General features: G+C 39.3%; 1 protein-coding gene across 1 annotated transcript in view; it reads right to left on the bottom strand.

Moving 5' to 3' along the window:
- Positions 1 to 12366: 12366 nt before the first annotated feature.
- The window catches only part of LOC135480902 (GTPase-activating Rap/Ran-GAP domain-like protein 3), a 96127-nt gene continuing 86516 nt past the window's right edge, over positions 12367 to 21977 (bottom strand). The window contains exons 21-27 of the mRNA XM_064760831.1: positions 21461 to 21616; positions 21023 to 21089; positions 18324 to 18404; positions 17565 to 17683; positions 15648 to 15747; positions 14577 to 14791; positions 12367 to 13131 (exon numbers count right to left, since the gene is read on the bottom strand). Coding sequence (XP_064616901.1) covers positions 12994 to 13131; positions 14577 to 14791; positions 15648 to 15747; positions 17565 to 17683; positions 18324 to 18404; positions 21023 to 21089; positions 21461 to 21616 — 876 coding nt within the window. The 3' untranslated portion in view covers positions 12367 to 12993. The remainder of the gene's footprint in view (positions 13132 to 14576; positions 14792 to 15647; positions 15748 to 17564; positions 17684 to 18323; positions 18405 to 21022; positions 21090 to 21460; positions 21617 to 21977) is intronic.

Raw genomic sequence — 21977 nt, 5'->3', positions numbered from 1 at the left:
AGAGCATAAATCTGTTTACACGACGGGAATTTCCGCTCTACTACGACAGCTAGTGACCTTTATTAGAGCCCCACTTCTCTCCTCGAGCCGGCAGATGGTAGTATGAAGGGTGCCCACTTAGCACCATCAAGTACCATATTCACTGGAAATAGCTTCTTCTGCCGCTAAGGCGGAAATCGTTGAGGGTTTATACTGTAATGTATTGACAAACCAATGGGCATGTACCTTGCTCTTGTTTGTTATCTCTATATGTGGTTATCTACGGAGACCCCAACATAATGTATCCACGAAAAATAATCCATGCATTTCTTAATTACTTGATACGTTTAATTAAATGCATGTTTATTTAATGAAATGATATCATAAAAATGTTAGTGTTTTGAATAGAACTTTGCCAATTACTTAAAGAATGTGTAAAAAGGAATAATTGAAGATTATTGCATGTTTCATGCAAACATTTCTATATCCAAAAATTACATCGAAAGCAAGAAACTTTGCCAAGAACATGTTTACGCATCATCTTGAGCATTCCTTCTTGTACTGAGGGTGATGTCTGTTGAAAAATTGTCCAAGCTCAGCAAACAGAAGAAGCACTGAAGAGAAACACGCTATTTAACGTTTATTCAACTTCTGTGATGTGTGAAGTCAGGCCATGCCTTGTTTAATAGGCTAAGGAGAATGGTATGCATCACCTTTGACCACATGCTCCTCTTGTCTTCGCGGTTGGTTGCTTTTGTTAAGAAAAACAAACTTTTGTTAAGTCTGCAACAAGAAGCATCTGAGCTGAAGCACCTGTTGTGGCATTTAAATTACATCCAGTGTGACCGAAAACACCACTCAAAATAACATTATGCCGTAATAAAAAAATGAGTAATTTATCACAGCTGTGTAAATGAAAATAAATAATCCATTTCAGAGAATGTCAGTGATATTGTTTTCATACAGAACAAGAAGAATTAAACTTAAAATGTTAAATGGTCACGTCGATCACAGAAGAAGTTTTACAAATTAAAAACAAAGCATTTTAGATAATCTCAGTATGTCAACTTCACGTAACTCTTCAACATGAGTACCTTAAACCCCAAGCACTCACTCAACATGAGAAAACCGAACCCTTTGGAGTCGCAAAATGCTGAGGGGGTGACGCTGCGTATGCGTTATTTATTCGCATTCATTTAATGTATTCATTGTGTTTTTCATTATTGGTTTTGTCTCGGTTTCGGAAAGACGGCATAAATATCACATGTATAAATTTGGTTAAATATTTACAACACAAGTGTTTACATCTTAAAATAAACTCTCTTGACATTGATTTGAGTTTTAGCCAGTTCTTACGACTACTTTGTCAATATCACTGCTGGCCATGATGTCTGTGGAGGGATCTAATACCACCCTTTCTCTTCATAACGTTACTTTTCATTTAATTCCTGATGAAAGCAATTATGATGCCATGATGTCACAGAAAGATTGAACATTTGTAAGCAATGTGTGGATCAGCAGGTTGACCTATTTGCAACAATACTGCTTATGATTGGTCAATTATCTGTTTGCAAAGGTCAACTGATGGATAAAGCGGGACAAGACCTACCGGATTCCAGTGAGCCCTTCGAGGTACATTTATATTCCCTGGGCATGAAACCAGAGATGATGTTTTGGTACATAAACCCAAGTGTGATACCTCATCCATCAATGGCTAGAATTGTCCCACTGAACAAGTCCTTAACTGACTTGGATTGAGAAACAGAAATACATCCATGTATATGTTTTTACCCCGGTTTGTCGCAAACTGCTACTGCTATTTCCGAGTGGTCTATTTTTCAGACTTCAGATGAGATGTCCCATCATGACTATTTACATATATGATTTGAGTGTTTTCAGTCGTGTTATTCCAATTTGACAACGGTTTGACCATGGGTGTTCTGTTTTGGACACATACTAAAAACTTGGCATGTGAGTTCATCGTGATAGGTGGCAGGTCAAATTAAACCTTTTAATTAAACCCTAATTATGACCATTTTATCCTGCTTTGGATCTAGGGATATTTCCGCATTTTTTTTTCTAGGTGACGTATAGAATTGAAATTTGGTGTAGGTTTACGATCGCATGTTGCAGATCACGTTCCAGTTTAACGCTCTGTTCTCAGCTTTCAACAAGATTAAGGGCCATTTTGTCCTGTTAAGTATCGACGAATCCCTGACTGTTTTTCTAAACTGTTCGTTACACGGAAATGAATATTACCAAGGCGAAGGTTTAGGTCCGTTTCGTCCATTCTCAACACAAATCACGGTTGTACAAATTCTATGTCGAGCTTTGACACAGCGATTTCTTTGGATTTCTGAAGCTGGGAGTGATTGTATTGCTTGTACCGAAATCAATACTTCCTGTACGCATGTAATAATGTACACAAAACGTATTCAGTAAACTAACCGTAAAACAATTCTTTTATTATGTGTGGTTAAAATGTAACTATGTGAAACCTTTTATTGAAAAATGGTGAAAATTCTTACTGATGTGGACATATCGTGGGATTATCGCTCACCTTTTGCTTCACACCTTGGTAAATCACGATCTTAATGTCTGTCAGCAAATAAAGGGACGTGGGATGAAAAAGCACCATGAAAATTGCCGTAGATTCTCTCTATGGGAAACCATTCACCGTCCAGTCCTTGTAGGCAGTTTGAAGGTGCTAAACTCTTTCCATGAATGCCTACGATATATCAAGATAACAAGCTCCCGTCCTACGCCTCCTCGTGATTTATTGGCCATTTGTATGGGACTGAGATTTGATTTCCCAAATCAGCGGCTTCGATGGAAATACTTTATATGGCTGACAGAAAATTGATCGATTTCAACGTACTTATTAACCTCGTAGATATTTTTGTTTCATAGATGATTGTCGGTGGAGGGTATTTGTTAATGTCGGTGTCGTAATTTTCCATAGCAGTAGACTCATACGTGTTTATGACATGTAACACCAGTGTGCTTCTGAGGATCCACCATCTGTGCTCTGATAGTGACATTACTCATCGCTGCCAAATATAGACATATAAACGTCTATTAACAAGACTGAACCACTAAATATTGGCTAAACTAATGTGCGGTTATAAAAAACACGAAACGCTTTATATAGGAGTATCGTCAGATGTCATATATTCATTTATTTACTTGATTGGTTTTTATGCCGTACTCAAGAATATTTCACTCATACGACAGTTTCATCTAAGCTGATGTTTTATATTTTTGACAAATCATGCTGACACAATTTTCCGAGCGCTAACGCAAGCCGCCTGCTTCCATGTTTTGAAGACATGAGCCTAATCTTTTTTTTGTTTTACCTGGAGAATGAGAGATTTTTTTACAGAGCGAGTTGTGGTCGAGTGGTTAAGATGGTTATAGTTCAATCACCAAAAAACTACACGATGTGGTGAAGGTAGTGTTTCAGTCCCTGGCTTTTATATAGGGAATCACCCACTGTCTACTGTTCTTGGGCATTTACAGGTCACCAGGCTTGATTTCTATCAGGGCGGTAATCAGTACAGCACGATCTGGACATCACTAAAGGTTTGCACCAAAGCTACTTATCAAAGAGTGGGAGTTTTCTCCAGGCATTCTGCTCCCCTCCATTCAAACTAACCACCGTAGTAGAAATGAAACAAATCCCGGACTCACATGTTACACTCCTGTTTGGTTACAGCACTAATGTAATGCCTGACCCTGCGTGTAACCCAGGATTTCATCTCGAATCTCAAATCCAAAATCCAGCCTCCTTCGATCTGAGCTAAAAGAATCTTCCCACTGAACGGAATGTTTATGCACTGAAAAGCTGCCTCTATTACATTTCATATATTTATTGAGCAGTATACTTGTTTTGGTGCACTCATCAATCCAACCATTCGTTACATTTTGTCGATGTAATTATCTAATCTGATATGACCCAGTTAATTGTAGAATTTCAATACCGCCAGAATTACACAGAATGGTCGGTTTAAAAAGTTGATTCAATGGCAAGCGTATTGATTTATTGTAGGGACTTTATCTTTTCTGTCTGATTATTTTGTCATTCATTGCCAACATTTAATTGACAACTGAAGTCAATTGGGCGCATGTCCACTGTTCTGTTCGGATGCAATTGACAGGTTACCATTAGCCAAGGAGAATCAATAAAGCGTGTATTTTTATTTTTGACGTCTACCTGCAACTGGTTCGCAGTGAAACCGTTATCTCTGGCTTGTGTTCATGTCCTCTTGTATTCAAACCCATAAAATTTTACTAATGTCCAGGAAACAAGAGAGCATTGCACTTTTTGCTAGATAGTAACGCTATTAAGCATTCGTCCTCAGATGAAGTTTCTGCCTGCTGTAAATTTACAATGCATGAATTTGCGACACAGTAATTTCACAGTCCTAAACCTTCCCACCACAAACAATAGCTTAGACCACAGGCGTATATTCTAAGCAAACGCTGGATCTTGTATTGTTCGAAGAAAATATCGACAATAAAGTGTTCAAAATACATGTTGAACGACATCTCTGCACAACCAAGTATCTTCGATGTGCGTGTATGTTGCAGATTTCAATAGACGGATATGGTAATCTGAGTGAGTTATGGCCATTGTCATATCATTTATTGACAAGGCAGCTCATTTTTTCATCCCCAGGCTGCCGTTAAAATCTTCCCTAGAGCGAGCCTTGTTTCCGCAGAAGCAGTGGATAACACGGTGTCCAAAACGAGTCCACCGCACCAAGTGACTGTTGTTGACAGTAAAAGCTCTCCACGAGGCTGAAGTCTGCTCTTGGTGGAATAACAACTAGACGTATCGACTTCGTGTCCAAGCTAAACTACATAGACATACGGCGCTAGAATCACGCTAAATCTCAACAGCATGGTCATTAATGAAATCTTCACTGACCCGCCCTTTAGAAGATTACTCCTGTGTTTCTTCTGTCTTCCAGCGCATGCGCCTGAGTAAAGCCCTGTAAAAAAAGTTTGACAAAGAGCCAGTCTGAGATTGTCCCTGTTAATGTTATGGACATTTCGGTAATAAAATAGGCGTCGCCATTTTGTGCAATTAATGTGAAAACGAAAGCAACACTAACCGTCTGTTGTTTGAGATGGACAAAGGCCTGTTAGGCCGAACTACGTATACGTATAGTTTAAAGGGATTATACATGAGACTGACATAACGGCTTTAGCAATGGATCTCCTATCAACTGTAATAGACGGATTATTCTGTGTGTCTTTCTTCACCAAGTCATCAATCGACATTCACACGTGAACACGTCAATCCACCTTAGACAACAGGCTACTGGACGTTAAATCGGCATTAAAGTTTACTGATGCTCTTCATGTGTCTTTCATAATATTAACCCACTTATGGAAATTACGTTTTGCAATGATTCGTACAGCACCAACGTCCTGACCTTCATACTGCTCCCCAAATGGTCTCAGAGTTATTTGCACAGTCGTGCATGTATGAGTTGGTGTTTTTGTGAATGCATCTTCACGAATGAGTACTTGGCTTATCTCACAAGTATTTTAGTATCCTCAGCCTAGGCTATGACTCAAACGGAGTTTACTACACGTAGCTGATGTTCTCCAAACAACGTGAAAGCCATTCAAGGCAAACTCAAGTTCATGTGCCACTCATGCTTATGTTGCCTTTTGCGCTCATTTGTCTACTGCATGTAAATTGGGTTACACCTAGTCAGAAAGAAACAAAAAACAAACAAATAAGAAACACAACGGCCAGTTCCCGATCATTCATTACTATATATATATTTGAAACTCGAGATTCCATTGAGATCATTTATAAGAAATGTAAACATTTAAAAATAGATATTCCACCATCCTACAACAAATACCCACAAATATATATGTACAAAGAAGACGACCCAGAATCGAGCAAGATGGCGACCGCGTTACCATAGAGACAGCGGTCAGGGGGACCCTTTGACATTCGAGGAATATTTACAGACAAAAATAGAATACAATAAAAAATGCATACACAAACCTTCATCTCCACCATATACATGTATTATGGGTTTTATCACTTAGCTGACAAAGTAAACAATAAACATTCCAATTATGGCGTAGCATTCATTACGAAAATGAGCCATACGCATACTAACATGTACGATATTAACAATAAGACAGGGTGCATGACTATGGTAACACATGACATACAACCATTAGATTTTCATGAGCAAGTCAGTCCGTATAGAACAAGATGTGATGAGAGATCGCCGAAGTGCCATTTACTACGACCAGACGCAATTATCCATTTATACTTATGTACAATACAATAAATTTAGCTGGCTGCTCCATTTACAGCTCAAAACCAATCATCGGTCTTGGCGGTCTTTCAATACAAACACGCATCAGTGGAATACAATCGTCATTTGTAACGCTTAAAAGCTCTACAAACTCCATCCATCCATCGTTGGTGATTAAACCATTACCTCGTAAGAAGATATTTAAACTTCAAAGACAGTAAGATAATTGTTCTAAACTTAAGTTATTTGAGTAAAACAAACATTTATTAACGAGACGTAGTTTTTTTATTCATTTTAAATGTAGCAAACGTTAAGAATATACAAGCGTTTAGAGTGTCCATGCCCAAAGAAAATCTCAAATAAAAACGACACGAGGCAAGTAAATAATATTCTCTATGTAACAGTAACATTTGGAGACTAAGTACATCTGAAACAATTGTATATTATTTAATGTGACACGCGAGGCGGATTTGCTCAGTGAAATAACTATAACAACAGTAATAACGACAGAAACATCAACAACTTTACATAAACCAGATCATCCATAGACTATAAAACAAAACAAAAAATATTAACCAAACCATACTGCCTCCTGAACGAGCGTAAAACTGTATATATATATATATATATATATATATATATATATATATATATATATATATATATATATATATATATATATATATCTCAGTTAAAAATAGTTTCTGCTGTATCACTAGATAGGGTGATTTATTTGGCTCCGTTAGTTAATACTTTGAGACCGTGACAAAACGGCACATTATATCATACGTCATTACACAGTATCACTTTTTACTCAATCATCCTGACAATAGTAAATTGAATTCTTGCCTACTTTTATTCAAATGGATTCTTGCCTACTTTTATTCAAATGGATTCTTGCCTACTTTTATTCAAATGGATTCTTGCCTACTTTTATTCAAATGGATTCTTGCCTACTTTTATTCAAATGGATCATGCCAGGAATAGGTCATTCTGTAAATGCAGGGATTTTCCACAGAAATAATTTGTGTGTCACCAGAAGAGATTTTCTTAAACATGATGGAGGAAGTTTAAGACATTGTATCCCGAACACGGTCGCTCTTTAACAAGTCGCATGAATAATACGGTGTAAATATATATTCAAATTAAAAACTGGGAAAACAAGTTGTGGGACTGGTAGTTGCTTACATGTATTCGCGGGCAACTTTTCTTGGAAGAATTAATCCCTGTACCACATCACTTCGGTCAACCTATCTACTTTTCCAACACATTTTATAGCCATGACCTAAGACCAATTCTGGATTATCCATCGGATTAGTGATTAACACTGTACTGAGAATAGTTTCTGGACATGTTCATTTATTTCTGATGAGGGTAACTGTCGTAAATAGCTCATCCCAGTAAAATTATTCTTGATTCGTCATTTGAAACACCAAGTACAGTTGCTTAATGGTGCCTAAAGCAATATCATCCATTGAAATGCCAAAGCAAAGGGCGGTTTTTTACGCTTGTATAATGACGGTTGCCGGAGAGGGCGTTTCATATAGCCGTAGTGTAATACAAAACGCGCTGAAGATGTGACCTGTTATTCTACATTGCAGCTGCACCGGTTTCATTTTCTGGAAACCTTTCAAAAGCTTTGAAAACACTAGCAATTTGTTTTGCAATCTAACTTGAACTCTTCAAAATAGCATCACACCTGGGTTCGGAGTCATCGATACGAGAGAGAAGCAAGAGGCTTGAAAAGTAAACAATTACTATCCATTGAAAGCAATGTCTGATGTTGCTCCTGGACGATTAGCCTAGCATTTCTTCGCTTGGCTTAGCGTACCAAGTAAATTCGATACGATCGGCATCTGCCACGGCGATCCTGCAGAAGTTTGGTTAGAATAGCAATGTTGATATATAGATATATAAGATATAATATGAATTGCGTTGCTTCACAATTATTAGAAAATGGCCACTCATACTTCATTATCTATGACAGCTTTTAGATAGTTTTAACAGAATAAATAATATCTTCAGTTCAAGGCTTTTACAACTTGTTCGTTTGAAAATGTAAATTTATTCCGAAAATCGATGAAGCACGAAATAAAGAAGTAAAGACGTCTTTTTTCCGTGACATAACACCGATCGCTACTTAGTGGTTATGGGGAGCAAAATGTCATTGACACTGGACAAACGAATGGCGTCAGGAAGTAGCCAAAGCCTGCTGCAGCCATACATTACACATGATGCATGGAGTAATTTTCTTTCCTTTGAAATGTTGTTGAAAAATACTTTTACGCTACCGATCTCGTCTCTTAGTTCTGTCGTTATTTTCCTAGATAATGCTGACATTTTATAAAAACAAATATCACTTTTAAACTTATCCGGGTATCAGTTTAAATCAGAATAAAAAAGAAGTGAGGTGTTTCATATTTACAAGAACTCTTATGTTGCTTGATCCTGTCATATAACTCTAATCTAATGGGTCACCAATATCCAACTGTTACACAAGCAAAAACATTTCCCTGCAAACTGTAACTTGAAACAGTATATAGTCCTGGTGTTACCACCTAACCATGAAAGGCTATACACACTCATTTAGCACCAGTTAAAAGTCGTATTTCGATGTGAATAGTAATTGTTTCCTAATGCGAAGAGGAAGCGCCCTGTCAGCAGTATAAATCTATCCCAAAAAACGACCTTAAAACCTGTCCCATGTGACACTGTGAAATCACATACAGCTAAAAACTGCGGTATGGTTAAAGTCTCATTTTCAACCATTTCACACCCAGTACAATTCGGCTAAATCATGGGTGCACGAAGCTGGGCGCATTCCAAAAATACATCTACCTGTATGTGTTTGAGGGCTTTAATGTTCCTGCTAAGTACGGAAAATTTCACTCACGATGGCCGTCCTAACCAGATAAGCTTTGAGATACCTTGATGTGACCCCCGAGGCCCATGGGTCACAAATGCTCCTGTAAGATAGTGTAGTTAACTTAATGATAACATTAAGCAATGAAACATTTTCTCAAAGTAAATCTCACAATTCATTTTTCTTAGAAATTGTTTACAAGATCACTAAAGCCTACCTCAGAAAACAGAACAAGTGAACAAGGGAATGCTTTATCCCGCAAGCAAATATCACAAGATTTTGATGCGAGGGTGAACTCGACGTTACGAAAATTAAATTGTGGAGGACACGGCCTCATTCTACCGAAAGTGCTTGTAAGCCAACGGCGGCACCTAGAAAATTTATCTGCAATCAAAATGACCACGCCCCTTTGACGCCTTTCGTGCCACAGCTGTCTTACTGACAAATTAGTTTGACGCGCAGATGGGAGATGGTTGTGAGTTTTTTTCTCATTGGCCATAACAACTATTTGATTGACATGGTGCATTGGTTACGGTGAATGTCAGTTAAAACGAGGTCGTATGTAAACTGCTACACTAACAATATTTGTCTCGACGGGCTATAAAAGCATAGCCCAGACATTCCGATAACTCTGATGCAACAACAGAGAAATACAGTCTAGTATGCTGTATTGTTGCCATCAGTGCCTTTGTACTACCCATAGAATCATTTTGGCATGCAGAAGAGATAAGGTATATAGAATCTGTTTGGCATGTAGAAGTGACAAGGTACACAGAACCTGTCCTATAAATTGGAATGACGGTGTACACAGAATCTGTATGTTACGCTGTTGTGAACAAATACACAAAATCAGATAGGGACAGTCAGTGATACTGGTGTTGAAATGCATGGCTTGGTCAATGCACTACAATGCCACATTACACATATTCTCCAATAAATCAAACTGCTATACAGTGCACAATTTGACCTCTAAATGAGACAGCGACATTGTACACAGTTTGACCTCTAAATGAGACAGCGACACATTACACAGTTTGCCATCTAAATGAGACAACGACACAGTACACAAATTGTCTAGCAATTTGTACATTGTCTGTATGTGAACAGAGACATTGAGAGCAAGTACATGTGAATATGTAACTGGCTGTAATTGTTGTCAGGAATGTTACGATTACACGGTATAGAAATACTGGCTGTTAGGATAAAGAAATGTTGCTTTGCATATTAAATCGAGACAACACACAAATGCTGTTTTGTATGTTAAATCGACAAAACACACAAATGATGTTTGGTATGTTAAATCGACAAAGCACACAAATGATGTTTGGTATGTTAAATCGACAAAATACATAAATGCTATTTGGTATGCTAAATCGGCACACAACACACAAATGCTGTTTGGTATGTTAAATCGACACAACACACAAATGCTATTTGGTATGCCAAATCCACAAAACACACAAATGTTGTTTGGTATGTTAACTCGACACCACACACAAATGCTGGTTGATTTGTAACACTAAAGCTTAAACCAAAGTGTTTGGTTCAATAAACTGACAAAACACACAGATATTGGTCGGTAAATGACAGTCACAAAAAACACTGAAAACTGGTCAGTACAGTGCCTTGAACGCGTAAATTCTTGACGCCTTTTTACAGCGACACGCTACAAAAATTTGTGATTTTTCTTTGAAAAGAAACAGCGTGCAAATCCTTGTGCAAATGTATTGCAATAACAAAATGTTTATGCGCTGAAAGGTTCATCACAATAACACACGGTATATATTCTTGACAAAACCTTGCAATGCACAATTACAAACTACATATATTCCTCTCCACAGGAAACTGTAGCACAACGTACAAACATAGTGGGTGGATCACCGAGCCAGAGCTCACCTGTGATCCACATACTCGACGAATGCTGGTCGGTAGGTAACACTTGCACTCTATATACATCACGGTTGCCATGGAATACATAGACGGTACAGAAATCTTCACACGGACGAAACCACAAGCTACATGTATATAAAGAGGTGTTTGGCGCCATACATCTAAGGAGCCCGAGGGTCATACAAATCGATTTCGACTGAAGATAGAGCTGGTGTTTCCCGGGATGCCCGCTAATGAGCTACATCGACAATGTGTGAACTACCGTCCAAGTGTATGAAAAAGGAGGACTGTTTTCTGGAGAACGAGATGGTAAATGAAAGAACGCTCTGGAACAGTAAAAACAGCTAACATGTCACGTGCACACACAAACGAACGGAACATGGTGCGAAGAGCATATTTCGGATTAAAACAAACCACTTCAATTTCAACCACTTCGACACAGATGAACATATCCAGTGTTTGTAATATCATGAGACACCAGAAGCACCGTTGTTGCAGACCAGTCGAACGTTTCCAAATCAAAATGAAATTCGTGTCCCTGCACATTTGGTATTTAAGTGTTATATTGAAACAAAAATAAATCCATTTACAAATATAATGAAGCCGTTTTCTGCGAGAACAAAAAAGAGAAAAATAATAAGTGGAGCACTGAGTTGTGAAATATTCTCGCACAGACCGAACAGACACAAAGACAACACCTCAAAAAGCCATTCCCTTCCACATGAATGCACCATTAGATCACGTGACTAGAGAGATGTTCCATTACCACTGGTAGAGTATCTAGAGGTATCACGTGACAGAAGGCCTCTTTTTGTCTCTTTGAGTGACTAACACAAAGGTGCCTGGTACACATCGTTGAACGCCCTATAGAGTATTGCACCTCCAAAGTATATACGGCAGTTCTTCACATTGTAAAAATCTATCAAATATCTGCTTAGGCACACGAGAAAGATTCATGGGCGTCAGATCTGCAAGTGCTGGCTCACTAAACACAACCTAAGCTGCAATCCATCCACGTCTTTAGATGCAGCGCCATTGGAAGGGCAGTAAAACGTCCGAGTTTCTTAGTGATACTCTTCTGAGAGGATTCCATGAGTGGTAGTGTCTACAACAGAAACGTCACCTGCTCTCTCTCTCTCTCTCTCTCTCTCTCTCTCTCTCTCTCTCTCTCTCTCTCTCTCTCTCTCTCTCTCTCTCTCTCTCTCTCTCTCTCTCTCTCTCTGCGTAATGTTCACCGAGTTTATTACACAAGACAGAACTGTTAATATCCGGGAATGAAGTGTTGACACTCAGCGATTCCACGAAACATTACAAATATAGGCTACAAGGTATTCTGCTTAGCCTATCTCTCTGGAACTTCTAGCGTGAGGTACACACAAAAAGGGGATAAAATAAAATAAAAAACATAGATGTCGTAACCATTCATCCAAAATCCAAACACTTCAAAATTCGACTCGGCGCGGTAAGCAGAGGAGACCATAAACTTACGCCACAGTGCAGCTGGGAATGTTACACGACACAAAGTGCGGATATTCTGCGGGTGGCGTGAGTGTGCAGGACTAGGGTCAATGCAGCTCACTACGCTTCAAATACATAAAGGTCAAACTCGACCTTCTGGGCAAGAATCATACCTCCTTCTGCTCAGCACTGTGTGTTCATTCACAGTCCAAGGTATTCACGGCAGTCACGCCTCTTCGACGGGATTTTGCGGGAGACTACTTCTTATTTCACGACACGCGGTGTGCGCATAAGTGTTCCATGAAGCATTACGTGTAAAACCAAATGTACTTCCACAGCTTGGTTTGAAGCCTTGCACTTCCCATACCGGCTTGTGTCATAGTCGAAAAGACGAGCGTTCACTGCTAGTGACCGGAAGTGTGGTGTCGGTCATACTGAGCAGTCACAAACAACTTGCCACATGACCATATATACTTGCAAGACTTGAAGTCCGGTGTACATCATGCTTCATTATACCAGGTCTGTTTCTTGCTCGTACACCTCGGCGTAACCAGCCGATCCCAAGGGGCTAACTGGTGGGCTGAAGTCGTTCGGTTTTAAGCTCAGAATACCGGAGTCTGAGCTTGAGGAATCATGGCGGTCTTTGTCCTGATAATATGATTAAAAAAAACATATATAGTGCTTTAGTGGCACGTCACCTTCTCATGAAAAACAACACCTTGCCTTTCACTTCAGGCATCAGATGACCTCAAAACGTTCTGTGCAGTTTAGCCAAATTCATTTATGAATGATTATCAAAGATTCAAGAATACAAATTTCGTTTGATTTCAGAATATTACTATTTTATAACTTATGTTTCCCTACCACAGTTGCATTTATATTTATTTATTTGTGTTTTACGCTGTTCTCAAGAGTATTTCACTCATGCGGCGGTTGCCAGCATTATTGTGGGAGGAAACCAGACACGGCCCGGGGGAAATCCACGAAAATCGGCCGGGTTGCTGGTAGCCCTTGCCAACTACGACCATAGAGGAAGCCAGAGCGAGCAGGACTTGAACACCGTGCTTAAGAAGATTTCCCTTATACCACAGTGGCCAGCATTATAGTTGGAGGGAAACGGAGAGGATCTGAGAAACCCTCAACTATCCAAAGACTACCATGCTGGAAGACCTTCCTTCGTACGGAGAGGATGCTAGCACGAGCTGCAACCGCCATAAAGCCCCACCCCATCTACATCCCGTTAACAACAAATAAGATTTTTCTTTGTCTTTCCCTCGCGTCGGCCTTTGCCTAAAATTTATTTTTCTTCCATACCTACAGTTCACTTGTATTGTATTCAGACATTACGCAAAAGGGGTCACACGGTTCTCATGAAAGAAGCAATGTCACTCCTGAGGCAACCACAAAACGTCTGTAAAACTTCTGTAAAAATCTATAAAATCCTCCCAGGGTTACACTTGTTCAAATTATTGACTAGCGACTTGGAAACACCTTTAACATTTCGGTTCAATTCCTATACCCATAATGAGACTTAGAAATAGAAAGTGTAAAGCAGTCCAGTTAAAGCCAGTGCTTGTGTCATGAGCTCTGTGCAGCCGTTATTTAACTAATGCCCCCACCTCTTCATAAATTACCCTAGGGTTACACTTATATATTTTTATGAAAGGGTCGTATAATGTACAGGTTCATACCTCCAAAAGCGCGAGATGACATTTTAGAGGTCATTCTTACAATAGCTGTGGGGCCTCCGTGACTCAGTTTGTCAGCGCGCTAGCGCAGCGAAATGACCAAGATGGCTCTTACCAATGCGGCAGCTATGAGTTCAAGTCCGTCTCATGATGGCTTCGTCTCCGGCCGTACATGGACTGGTCTGACAACACCCTGTGGATGGTTATTAGTTTCCCCCGAGATGTGCCCGGTTTTCTCCAAACATAATGCTGACCACCGTCGTATACGTGAAATATTCTTGAGTGCGGTGTAAAATACCAATCAAATAAATAAATACAATGGCTGCGTCAAGAGAAGTGCTAGTGAATTTTCCGATATTTCACCCACTTTCCGAACTCTTTCTGTTTATCGCAATCTCTACTCACCTCGCCTAGGTATATACTGACCGGCCCGGCTCTCTTAGACCTAGTTAAGGGACTCCTCCTGCCGATGCTGGGTGATTTGTCACCGTTGGGGAGGATGGGTGCCAGAAGAGTTGGGGCTTGGGGCTGACTGGAAGCCGCGGGCACTTTGTCCGCAGTGATCTGACCCGCTAAACAAGACATCGGGATCTTGTACAAGTTTGTTGTCTGGGTTTTCCCTACAGACGAAAGAGGATTAGTGCGTTAAGTATTAGAAAGTTGGCGTACCAAAGAATTTTAAACTGGCACTATTGTCAACAATATATACATGAATCTTGTATAGGCTTGTCATCTGGGTTTTTCTACAGACGAAAGAGTAATAGTGCTGATGGTACAGGAAAGTTGACGCAACAAATATTTTTCAGCTGGCACTATTGTCAACACTATCCATGTGGATCTTGTCATCCATGTGTCATTAGTGTTTTCCCCCACAAAAGACAGACGAACTGGTATTATTGCCAACACTATATTATAAGCATAGGCAACTATATACAATCAACAGGTCACGTGCAACGATAGTAGAGGCCTTTAGTAAGAAGTTTAAAGTTCAACTTATAACTTCAAACTGGAAAAGCACAGCACCACTCACTGTCCAGCATGCTGCGTACTTCTGAATAATTATGACGTCAACGAAGGCAATGAATTTATTGGTGACGAAACCATGCTTATTATGGAGATTAACATTGTGAATTAGAAAGAGTATTTTAACTGCATTTTCTTTGTAATAATATATACGTCCATCATATCAATGTGTACACCTTGTCGTTTTACGTGTAACTAACGAAAGGCAACTTTGGTAGCGTGTAGGGCTCGGTAGATTTTACAGATAGCTGAATATAGGCGACTGGTTAAAAGAAAAATACTATAGGTAAAGTGCTGGGTTTCGGTAAGGAGAGTTCAAATCCCGGCGTAAATCCTGTAAACATTACAATCAAATTACGGAAGTGGTGGCGGTCAGATATACCATGGTCGTACATGTAGATAGATATAACGAAATATTGCATAAACAAGACCATCGTTCAGGGTCAGACTGACCTTGTGGTGAGGGGGGAGGTGAGTATGTAGGCTCCTTCTCTTTGCCCTTCTCCGTGGGACTGTACGAGAAGGAGGCGGTCGAGGCGAAGTAGATATCACACTGTAGACAAGAGAAACGACATTAGATAAGATTGGATGATGAACAGAACTAGAAATATAGAAATGTATATGTTTTGTACTGCAAAAGGTAACAACCAAAACATTTATACAGAAATCAGTACAGTTTACGCGGGGAGAAAGAAAGAGCACGTGTCATAATACAGGGGTAGATGGAGGGGCAATGTAGATAAGAAAATACATATATACTATAGGGTAGAGAAAAAAAGGAACATGTAATGCAAAATGTAAAAGGAACATGTACTATAGCGAAGAAAGAAGTGCCTACTGTTAATTAGATTAAAAAATTAGTTTGTGATATATCGTTGAAAAAAGGGATAAGAAATTACTATGTGCTATATGGTAGAAAACGAAATCAACTTGTTTTGTACCGTAGAGGAAGAAATTGATATGCTCTGTAAGACAGAAGAGGAAATTAATTTACAATAAATCACACTGTGGAGACATGAACTGTGTCTGATTGGAAATGAGGGGAAGTAAGCACAAACGTTTATTACAATGAACAGACATAAATTACTTTATATTACATTGAAGAGACATATATTACTATTTATCGCAGTGAATGCATACACGTTAGTTTATTATCTATGCGGCATGTGGTAGGCTTCACTGACCTACCCGATTGGTCAAAATGATAAACCTTAACAGGAGGCAACCAAGCAATATATAACTAAGTGGTTTACAAAACAACGTATTGTCCCCCAGGTAAAGGTAATCAGACCTGAATAGCTTCATGCAAATTGTGCGATTTTTGACTAGCCAAAAATTAATGAATATTGATTCGAAGTAATGCCAAGTTTGCTTTTTACATCTATTCTTTATAACTGCTTCTGTTTATAACAATAATAAATCACTTCTGAGTCAGTCCATACGCCCCTTTGACAGCCTTCGAAGCGAAATATCTACCGCTGTTGAAGAAACCAAGAATACTACAGGAAACCAAAAGTACCGGTGTTGTCATGTCACTGGGTAATTATTACCGCGATGAGAAACCTATTTCACACGACCTTTACCGACTGAGGTAATGTGGTTTGATGATAACACACCAGGACCTAGACAGCCGAGACATCGTGACGACAATACAAGGAGCACTCATCGCGTGTTTATAGCATAAAAGCTAACAGGAAGAAATCCGACGTTTCAGTGGTGTAAAGAACCTCTCAGATTAGTTAAGCTGGAAAGGAAAGTCCAAAAAAACAAAGAAAGGAAAGTTTAAATTTTTTAGTGTTTTTTCGCAAAATAAATACAAGGTTCTAAAGATAGGAATGCAAGCAAATAGCTGTCGTCTTTCAGGGTGGCCCTATTGTGAATTAGTAAAGAGATATGTGGCCTGTCAGCCAGTGAGAAAGGAGAGTTCCGTCTCACCTTTACCATTTACGTCACTGGTTTATTTGTGCTTGTTCAACAAATAGCTAAATATAGACACTTGTATTCCTGGGAGTAGTTTGTTGTCGTGACACTTTCGTTGCATTTATACTGCGTTTTGTGAATTGCTACTTCAGCATGAAAGCAATGTGAGTAAATATAGAGAACATACAGAGTAAAACCAGAACAGCAACGACAGTATGATAATTAAAAAATGGTCACAAGTAACAGGTGAAATACGGTCTGCTGTCATTTGACCTAGTTAGGGTTTTGTTCATGTAGATAAGTAAATAGTAGCAAATTAAATGTCCCGCTGTACCATGGCTTAAGCTGAACTACCTACACAAAATGGAGTGATTGCTATTTAATTAGACGTCACTGGTCTAGAATACCCCACGAAGGCACTAAGGCATCAAGACAGCAATGGGCACTCACCTTTGACGTAATAAGGACAAGGTCAGGCATGGTCATGGTATGCACAAGATTACCATTGATCATTAGCCGGATTTCGATCGTGTCTGGGGTGAAGGCCATTATGTAGGGGAAGGCACAAACTGTAAAGACATTTTACAAATGTCAAGATATAAAATTGACAGGGCAAATTACAACTGAAAAACAATTCATTTTTTTACTTGCACATCAAAAGAGATTTAATACCGTTTAAATAACATGATGTATAGGGCTAGTAGTTAAGATGTGTTCAGATAGAGACAAGAAGACAACCACTAGTTACAACAATGGGATTCCATGCCATTAGATATGATTTGGTGTAGAGTATTTAGTTTAAAATACCATTTTCATCCACCTTGCATTTCCACATGCCATAACGTTGTTATCTGTTGTATATTAAAGTATATTGCCTTCACTGTGAAATTAACAACCGCACTTTACTAGTGTTCAATCAAATGTAAAGTGACAATTAATTTGCTTATTTATTTGACTGATATTTTACGCCGCATTGAAAAATGTTTCACTTATACGATTGTCAACATTATGATGGGAGGAAAACGGGCAGAGCCCGGGGGAGGTAGCCAGCATGGGTTGGTCTTGAACTCGGAGCGACCTCATCAAGCCCCTCAGTCACTCTTCTGCGCAAGCACACTAACCACTCGGCCATGGGTCATGCAGCGTGACATCGTCCTGATCTGTTAGAAGCCATATATTGAATACTGTCAATAAAGTTACTCTCCTTACCTATTGCAAGGGGCTCAGAATTCCACTGAAAATCGAAGTCGTGGAGAGTCTCCTCTCGAAGTCTCTGGAAATGACTGACATCTGAGAGTGGAAAAAGGATAGCTTTAATAAAACATCTGGACCATGTTGATATTAAAAGAAACAAAAAAAAAATATACAAGAAAAAGACTGTTGCACAATCAAGGCACGCTGTAACTTTGAATGCTTTACCGCTGTTGGAACCTAGATTAATAATCCATATTTTAAAGGATTCATGAAGAAATCATCATTCATGAGAAATGTTTCTATTTCGCACTACAATAAACCAGACAGTTAATATTATTGAAGAAAAGACAACAAACATAATACAGCCCGAGTTGTACAGGAATACTTGTGGAAACAGGCCCAATCGTCCACCAACTGCTGTGTATGGTAACTCCGTAAATCAATTTTTAATAAGAAATTCTTATAAGGCCTGTAACGCGCCATGTTAGAACAACCGGAAACACAAGGTCGTATCAATCGTACCCCACGTACATATGGTTAATTAAGCAAAATAGGAGGTCGGCGATTTTAGGGGAAACATCTTGGTTTTTTAGAAATCCTTGCGCAACACCGATATCTGTTGTATGCAAAGTATTTATTGATTTGATTGGGGTTTAGCGGCATGATAAGGTGTACTTCATTTTAAAGAGTATGCATGGAGAAAGCCGAACCAAAATTGAAGAAAATGTATTACCGCATGTTGTTAGGTACCGAGCAAATGTTTTGATTCAAAGCCACAGCCAATCCAGAGAGTGCCTGATCCAAGCACATGATTTCATGGCCACTTTCGTATCAGAGGGGAATAACATTATATTGAGAGCCTGGTGCACACAAAGTAGCAATAATGCAGATTACATGGACACTTAATGCTGATTCCAGGGACGAGCGTTTTAATATACCGGAACTTTCCAAATGTCGTTAAAAAGAACCTTGACGCATCGTCCTTTTGCGTGCTGCAGTCTTGGTGAGTGAAAAAACCACATCTTGTATGCTATCATACACTTCATTACACGTAAGACATGCTCAGACACAGCGAAAACTGGGACTGTAATGTTATTTAATGAGAAAAATGGCGAAATCCTCAGGTGAAAAAACATTTTTTTTTATAAAAAGCCTGACGCAATTTAAACGCTAAAGGATACCAGGTTTTTGTGTAGTTGCCTGTCGGGTACAAAGTAAGGCTATTTTAGTCCGCATTTTACCGTCAGACGTTTTGTTCAGGAGGCTACATTCATCAAACGGTGATGGACTGAACAACAAAGGTTAAACGCGATTAAGCCCTTTGGGATATAATAAAGAGACATCCGCTTTTTAGGTAACTTTGAGGGAATTAATCACCTGTGTGCCGTGTGACAAGCGGATTGGGTAAGCAGAGTATCTTCCAAATTCTTTGACAGTTGAGCATGGAAGTTAACCAGACCACCTTTTGCTAAGACAACTGATGTGCATAGACGGTCATGCACCCAGTGACTCCAAACGTTAGGATAGACGTACAAGGCATTCTGCATTGGTTCACCATACTGAAGAATATGACATTTTTGTATCATGGTTGATTGATCAATTTTAGCAATTTCTTTATATGTAGAGCAGAACTCTAAATTAGCAATCTGATGGCAGTTTAGCGAAAAGAGCTCCGGTAATAATCGGGAAGGTTTCTCCTAATGAACTCTATCACGTTCAGACGACTGGTTGGTTACGGACCTGTCAATCAGTGTATGCCGGGTGGTGTCATGGCTCCGCTCAACATGTCTTCGTGGGAAGACAGCAACATCTACTTTTGAAATGAAGCCGCGATCGTCCAATTATTTTCTTTCTGATTACTAGACTGAGTCCTAATTACAGAGAATGCACAATTGATATTAAATGGCCATAACCAGATAGGCACTGATTTATTCCTTTTTATTGGCTATACTAGTTTGTTTAAGGCCATACTAAGGAAGTATATCAAGGGAGCTAGAATTTTGGGATGAAGAAAAAGGGGTACCAGTGTAAGACAACAACCACATGCGAGTTACAGCCGAGTTATCCCACGTGTGACACAATTTATTACTGGTGGAAGCCATATCGTTTCTAGAAAACTAGGACCTTATTTATTTATCTATTTATCTCATTTGTTGGTTTGTGTTTTACGCCGTACTCAAGAATATTTCACCCATAAGATAGTGGTCTTGAAATGACAGCGATCGCGGACCTCATGACCTATTGTGACAAGTCAGTCTGTTCACCTTAAAAGCGCAACACAGGTTGGGGGTGACTTGATCACGTAACATCGATTTAAAAACAACGTGTGACGCAAAAGTATGTGCTGAGACATTGGGTAATTTAAAAAACGTGTTCAGTTCATGGTTGAAGATCAACACCTCTCGATAATAATAAACGGCTCAAAAGATTCTATTGTAGCAAACAGATACGTAAGACTACAGCATACGCCTTTAACTTCCGGCTACACGGAAGGGGGCTGAAGACAGACAGACACGTGTTTATTAATTTAAAAGGAGTGTTGCACAGCATGGTGAGAGATTGAGTGGCCAGCGTAGAAAAAAGTAGTGGGTATTAATGTACACTTTAACGTCTTATGTTGCGCAGAGGAAGATGTTATAAAGAAATCTAATAGGTAGAAAACATGTGCGCAATGTCACCAAACAGCCCAGCTGGCGGGAAAGCAGATCACTCACGGTTGTAGCACAATATTAACTCCGACTCGTCGTCTTCGTAAATGTCCACAGCCGATACAAGATTGACCTGTCCCGAGAAAACGTTTTCAAAATAAAATAATAAAACCATAAGTTAATGACAGGTATAAACTGGCTAAAATTTGACAACAAATTGGGCCAAGCCCTTCAAAAATGTTCTACATACTGGCTTTAAAGTCACATTTTGTACCAAACTGGCTAGAATTTAACGACAATCAAGCCCTTCAAAAAGATCCTACATGCTGGATTTAGAATCATATTTTATACCAAATCTTCGAAATTAGTTTCTCAGTATACCAAGATTCTGAAATTGCTGATCTTTCATTGAGAGTAAAATAAAAAGTAGGCTCTTGTAAACCTTTTTAGTTTAATATGGTCTGCATACTCTTAAACAGTGCTTATTTACAGTGTGAGAGTTACCTGTTTACTGTTATCTACCCGATACAACTGCAGGGTATCTCCGTTTTTCTCGTTGATTAAGTCAAACTGGTTTTTGTAGCCGATACAAATCTGGTTGTCGCCCTTTTTGCCCTCCACTATTGTGATCAGAGATGGCGTATCAAAGGCCTGCAGCTCCTAGAAAAAGTAAAAATATTATTCTGAATTATTTTTATAATTTATTTTTTTAACCTTTTCCACAAGTCTCTCCTCATAGCGGGACGTCTTCAATAACGGCATATTGATAATGGTCGTTCACCTGAGCAACATGTCGAAGTTCACAGAAATGATGTCCCACTCACTCGCGTAGACAGATTTCTGATCCAGTTTTTCCCTTTCCCTTGGTAGGGGTCAACCAGTCGTTGCACTATCCTCTACATGCTGAACGTCAAGCGAGGAAATAACAACTTGCTCTTTTAAAGCCTTAAGTGTGACTCGATCCAGGATTGATCCTGGATCTATCGCTCCCGAAGCGGACGCTCTACCTGTGCTATCCGGG

This window comes from Liolophura sinensis, chromosome 13 (assembly GCF_032854445.1).
Source record: "Liolophura sinensis isolate JHLJ2023 chromosome 13, CUHK_Ljap_v2, whole genome shotgun sequence".
Taxonomy (NCBI): Eukaryota; Metazoa; Mollusca; class Polyplacophora; order Chitonida; family Chitonidae; genus Liolophura; species Liolophura sinensis.
The sequence above is the reverse complement of the archived record's forward strand: the minus strand, read 5'-3'. Positions and strand labels throughout refer to the sequence as shown.